The sequence below is a fragment of the Protopterus annectens genome, chromosome 4.part0 (assembly GCF_019279795.1).
Source record: "Protopterus annectens isolate FY-2018-M chromosome 4.part0, PAN1.0, whole genome shotgun sequence".
Taxonomy (NCBI): Eukaryota; Metazoa; Chordata; order Ceratodontiformes; family Protopteridae; genus Protopterus; species Protopterus annectens.
This window is the reverse complement of record NC_056733.1, coordinates 894,210,992-894,216,991: the sequence shown is the minus strand read 5'-3', so window position 1 is coordinate 894,216,991 and position 6,000 is coordinate 894,210,992. Positions and strand designations below refer to the sequence as shown.

Sequence of the window (6,000 nt, the reverse complement as noted above, 5' to 3'; positions counted from 1 at the left end):
TTTTTTTTTTAAGAAGTGTTTTGATAAAACTAGTGGATATTGGTTGGAAGCTAAATTTGAGGTGATTGTTGGGTAGATTAAGCATGTGGTTTAAGTTAGAGGGAGTTAATTAATTTGCTAGGGATTGGATTGTTTCAGTGAAAAAGTTATTAAAGGCGCTAGCTATGGTCTCTGGGGAGCTATGGGTGTAGTTAGCCGGAGTTGGGGTGGTGGAATGACCTGGACAAAGTAGTTGACTTAAGCCTGCCCTGAACCTTTGAGGGTTGTTATGGTATTATGGTAGAAGCTTTTTTTATCCAGTAAAGTAGATTTTTTTTGTATCATTCCTGAGCTGACGATATTTTAGATGGTCAAGTGGGGCTTTAGTTGTTCTCCAGCTAGCCCAAGCTCTGTTTCTAGTTTTGATTTTTAGCTTTGGTATCTTTTGTGAGCCATGGTGCTGTATTTGATCTAGTTTTATTGTACGTGCTGGAGCATGGGAATCAAGGATACTTAGGAATTTAGTGTTTAAAGTGATAAATGGCCTCCTCTAATGTTAGATTTTTTAGTTTTGACCATTTAACTGCTTTTAATTCATTTTGGAATATAGCAGTGTCAAAGTTTTTCCTGTTTCTAACTGTTTTATATTTTGGCTGGTGAGGGTTTCTTGCCTTGTATTTTATGATATAGATTAGACAATGGTCGCTGAGGTCATCAGGGAGAGTACCAGCTGTGTGCAGTTGGGGTTGGTTATTAACTAGGATACAGTCTAGGATACTTTCCCTGTTGGTTGGTTGGTTTGTTTATCCTAGTGGGAGAGGTTATGGTCTGTTTAAACCCAAATAAGTTTATATGGGTGGGGGTCGAAGGAGCAGGGGTGCCATTTGGTGTTAGAATCACCAAGAACTATGGATGCCCATTGCCATATTTAAATTGTAAATCAACATATTTTGTTTGGATTGTAGTCCTGATCAAATTACCAGTTAAGCAGCTCCTTCCTTTCTCTTGCATTTCTTGTTCCACTCCCGTACTGTTGTATTTTGTGTTACCAGAGATCGCCCTTGCTGAAGTCTGTTCACAAGAAGTTTTGTAGTAGAATACTGATAAACTTTGGGCGTCACTGACACAATTTAGTAAAGCAGTTACCCATGCAGAAGATAGACAGCAGAACCAAATACCTGATGGTTTCACTCCATTTTTTTAAGTCTAAAATGTGTGCAGCTGCAGGTAATTAGAGAGGGTGCCTGCTTAAGTTACTGCACATTTAGGGCACCCATCTGCCATTTAGGAAAGTGCTAGAATAAATTGTGTGCATTTATTTTCAGGGGATCACCCCCTGCATGTACAGGAAGGATTGCCCCTTTGTTTACTATTTCCAGGAGTTCAGTTACTGTTTATCAGCGCTGTTTCTGTTCATACCCGTGAAATGTTAAATGTCTCAAAAATGGTTTTGCTCTCCTTTCAATAGCACAGCCTACAGCTGTTCAGTCACAGTAATATTTCTGCCGACTTGTTTTCTCAAATGGTTTCTGGAGGTTGTCATGAGTCTCTCTACTCAGAATCTAGTTTGCTGGTACAGAATATATTACAACGTAGGATGAAAGAATAGCATCTAATCTCCAACAGCTAAATGCCATTAAAAAATGTATGGAAATGCGACTTGTTCAACATTTTGTCCTAAATCTGTTTGTAAAATTAAAATAAGAACAGCTGCAAGCAAGTAAATTCAGTATTAACATAACAGACCAGAAGCAGCTGGTATGCACCATGTAAGTGCATCTGAGGGGCGGTGTGCGTGCTTTGGGTGAGCACCTGTTGGATACCTTGCTATAACTGTATTTTGTTAGTGTGCAGGCAGTGAGCAGTACTGCCTTTAGCTTAACGTTTTATCAGCCTTGAACATAATGGGTCTTCTTGCCTCTGCAAACAAAATAAGCACACTTATTCCATAATGTTACTTTGGAGCAGCTTGGGTATTGGTAAAGACATTATCTGTTGTCCCTTGACCCTGTACTTTCTGAATGCCTCATACTCTATCTACACAGACACTTAAACACAGGTTTACAGTTGTGCTTGTATATCACTAATTGCTTTTGTCCAATATCTGTGATATCCCATTAAGATGTTGTGCATTTTTTGAAAAGCATGGGAAAGGGAAACAGCCTAACAGATTATTGTGGGATTGGCTGTATATGCTTTTCAGCCCCTTCCCCTTAGGAAGTCCCTTGCTGTTGACTGCTGCTGCTGAGGAGGTTTCCCCTTTTATGTGTGAACAGCTGATTTATTTACACCTAACGAGCTGCCTGCATGCATGAGCAGTGGCTTAGTCAGAGAAAGCCTGTGAGACATTAGCAGGCTCTCTCCGCGTCACATCCTGTCTGCTGCTCCATGCATGTCGGTGTTGAGTGGAAGGGGAGGCAGCAGGCAGCTAGCTGCAGTCCTGCGATCATGTGCTGTTTTAACTGCTTTCGGTATTCAGCTGTGAAGCCAAGGCAATGGTGAGATGTCGCAAACCTTTGAATAATCCTGTAATTTCCTGCTATAACCTCCACAGAGTAAACCTTCATGTCCGGAGGTTCCGTTCAGTGGGGAACAGTGGTGTCCGAACAGAGGGGGACCCACAACAACAGCAAGATAGCAAGGGCCCGTTGCTATTGGATTCATCTGGTCCAAGCAGGCGAGCCCGTTTCAGGTACTTTAAGAATTATTTTTGCCTTTTTTTTTTTGGTAATGAAAGTATCCTTGAAGTAGTTCTCTAATTAACTGCAGGTTGTAATGGGTTTTATGCTCCGAAAAATTACAGTGATGGAAGGTATGTGATAGGAACTCGCTGCAGTCTTAGCTATTATGGAAGAAGCTTTCATTTGTTAACAAAATAGAAAAGCAAGACAGGAGCTTTAAGCCTAGCATCAGTAGCAGCTGAGAAAAGGGTTAGAGTAGCGGGCTGGATGATGAAGTGAAGGGATGCTGCCTTACAGGGATTGGTCAGTGTCTGCCTGCAGTGAAAAGGGGGGCAGGCATTTTAAGGGAACTGGGAAGGCTATAGATTTATTTTCTTGTTCCTCTGAGCATGACCATCCAAGCAGTGCTACAATAGAAGGGCTGTGTTTAGGCCAGATGGATTTCCTGCTGGCCTAGGTTTAGCTGTCTTAAAAAGTATTAGAGCTTTGATGAGTTAACATCTTCCTTTGTGTACCAACCCTCCCCCTTCCTGTGTCTCTTTCATTCTAAGTAGAAAATCCAACGTTGCCTGTAGTTTCATGGCTTAATTGGGCAGCCTGTCTTCACTAAACAGAAGAGCACATTAATTTCTTGTACAAATGAAACAGACATGTTCATAGTTCAGTATCCCGATTTCCCGTTTAATGTTAAAACTAAAGTTACCACAGCCATCTTATGTTCTTCGTGAATGTCCTAATATTGTTAACTTTGACACCCCTGTCATTATGACTGGAGCACTCATTTTTGCCAAAGTCCTAGATTTTACAAAGGTTTTGTCTGCTGTGGATCTCTGTTTGGCAGTGAGCTGAGCTGTGTTTTTCAGTGCCACAGCTTGACTGCATCTTGGCTAGCCTTTGAGGTGAGCAGGTTGCAGTCTGTCCTTTGAGGTGAGTAGGTTCAACAGTACCTCTCCCAGGATAGAGACTTTAATCATCCTTTTATGAAACAGCCACAGTTAAATGCAGCATTTTTAAAGGACAGGACCTGCTCTAAGAAGGAGTCATGTTCCTGCTTCTTTTGAAAAGTCTGTTGCACTCTGCAGTTCAGGCACTTTTCATTAACAGACAGGCTTTTGTTTGTTGAGTGCTATGTAAAGTCTGTCCTGTCAGCATATGGTAAAAGTGTTCCTAAAATTTATTTCCAGTGTTTCAGGATTAGGTCAACAAGGTGAGATAGTGAAGAATCCCTTTTTTAAGCAGGTAGTATAGACAATAATCATAGGTGTTTTTTTTTGTTTTGTTTTTAATTCAGCCAGATTTAAGGGAAGTGACCTGGCTTGAGTGTGTGTGTGTGTGTGTGTGTGTCTGTGTGTGTGTGTGTGTCTGTATCTGTGTGTGTGTGTGTGTGTGTGTGTGTGTGTGTGTGTAGCGTCTGTGTGTGTCTTGTAGCGTCTGTGTGTGTGTGTGCGCACGTCTGTGTGTGTGGTGTGCGCGTCTGTGTGTGTGTCTGTGTGTGGTGTGTGCGTCTGTGTGTCTGTGTGTGTGCGCCTGTATGCGTCTGTCTGCGCGCGTCTGTGTGTAGGGTTGCTGTCGCCCATTTGATAACATTGAAAAATGGATGTTGTTTATGCAGTGTATTTTGTTACTTTACCCGTATTGCAGGCCCTTCTTGAGGTGTATTTGGTTAGTTCATTTTTTTTTTGTGTGTATTAGAAAGTCAAAACAAATACAATTATCTAAATAATAAAATATTTAGAATGCCAGTTTTGCTGATGTCAGTGTTGTGTGGGTGTACAAGGTGTGCAGTTAATGCAAGTGTCTGTATGCTTTTCCTGGTGAGAGGGAAACCCCTTGTGATTTTTATCTACCTCACGGCCTAGGTTGTAGGATATTTAAGGTGAGCACAAAACCAGCATAGCTTAGCTAATCAGAAAACCGATCCAAGAACTGGAGAGGGACGTAACTTCCACAGGAATCGGTATGCTTCTGTGACCCTGATTAAAGTTATGTGACCTTTTTTATCAATAGAAAAGTCTAGGATTTAGTATCGTTCTGTTTATATTGGATGTATATTTTTGAAGACGTGTTCAGTATATAATTATATATAGTTGCTGTGATTACTACTGCTATATCTGTAATAGCACTGTGTCTGTAACTTCATGGGCTACCTAAGTTATCTGGTACATAACACTAAGTAAGGTGTTTTATGTCAAGGGCTTCGTATGCGATTGCATAACAGTTGCCTGAGCCTTTTGTACTAAACACTTTGTACTGGTGTAAATATAGTGTAACGTACTGCTACTCAAATCCAATACTCTTCCTGCCTGGGTGATAATTTATTATTTCAGTGGCTTTTTACAACACTTCTCTCTCATTCCACTTTCAGAGACCTTAGCATAATAATTCTGTTTGTCTCCATCTTTTCATTTGGTGACCACGTTCTCTGCGAACAGGTTCTCTCTGTCCCCCGCTTGCTGAATCCTTGGCCATTGGCAGCATCTGCAGTAAAGAAACCAGCCACAAGGACTCAAGGGCTTTAAAAAGAAAATAAGCTACTGTAGGTGTACAGCTACGTTTCCCTCTTAGCCTGCTAATGTAGAAAGTACCTGGTCTAAAGCAGAAATAACTGGCTCTACCCACGGGTAGGGAAAGCAGCTGCTCCCCCACCCCTATCAGCTGTAAATACATTCCCCAGTTAACTTTTTATTTTTAGTTATCAGTAAACCAAGATAAAGCTGTAGGCAAAAAAAAAAGTAACCCAGTAGATACACTGGAACTGCCCACTTGTAAAACAGAGGCAAAAAGGTACTAAAACTGCCACTTTTTGTCTGCTTCAAAGTAGGTATCTACCCAGAAAGGACACAACTGAAATCAGGTCTATAGATTGTTTTTTGCTATTTAGACACTTACCCTGCAATCTTTAGCCTGGGGGGGTTCTAGCCCGCTCCGTTCACTATGCTCACTTCGCTCTCCTCCCTGCCCCCTATTCCCACCCACCCCCAGTACATCTACATTTATTCTTAGCCTTAACCCCACCCCTAATTACCACCAATTAGGCTACACCGCTAGTCACCCCTCCCCCTACATCCAACACAATCATGCTACTACCTAATATAATAACAATCCTAACCTACATAGTTCTAGCTCACATTATATCCTACCAAAACTCCACAGTCACATGCCCCAACAACTCCCACTGTACTCTCTCAACACCCTCCCTCAAACATTTACACTATACCTACACAACCCCTGCCACCAAAAACATCCCCCTAATACACACACTCCATTATCAAACACCTAACACACTCAAAAATAAAATATCCCTAAGATACCATAAGCAATTTACTATGTATATAAAACA

General features: G+C 41.4%; 1 protein-coding gene across 2 annotated transcripts in view; it reads left to right on the top strand.

Moving 5' to 3' along the window:
* Nucleotides 1-2,343: 2,343 nt before the first annotated feature.
* PISD (phosphatidylserine decarboxylase) overlaps nucleotides 2,344-6,000 on the top strand; it is a 318,298-nt gene continuing 314,641 nt past the window's right edge. The window contains exon 1 of one of the 2 annotated variants that reach the window (XM_044068852.1): nucleotides 2,344-2,671. In XM_044068852.1, coding sequence (XP_043924787.1) covers nucleotides 2,475-2,671 — 197 coding nt within the window. In that variant the 5' untranslated portion in view covers nucleotides 2,344-2,474. The remainder of the gene's footprint in view (nucleotides 2,672-6,000) is intronic. The other variant, XM_044068853.1, reaches the window with a different exon arrangement.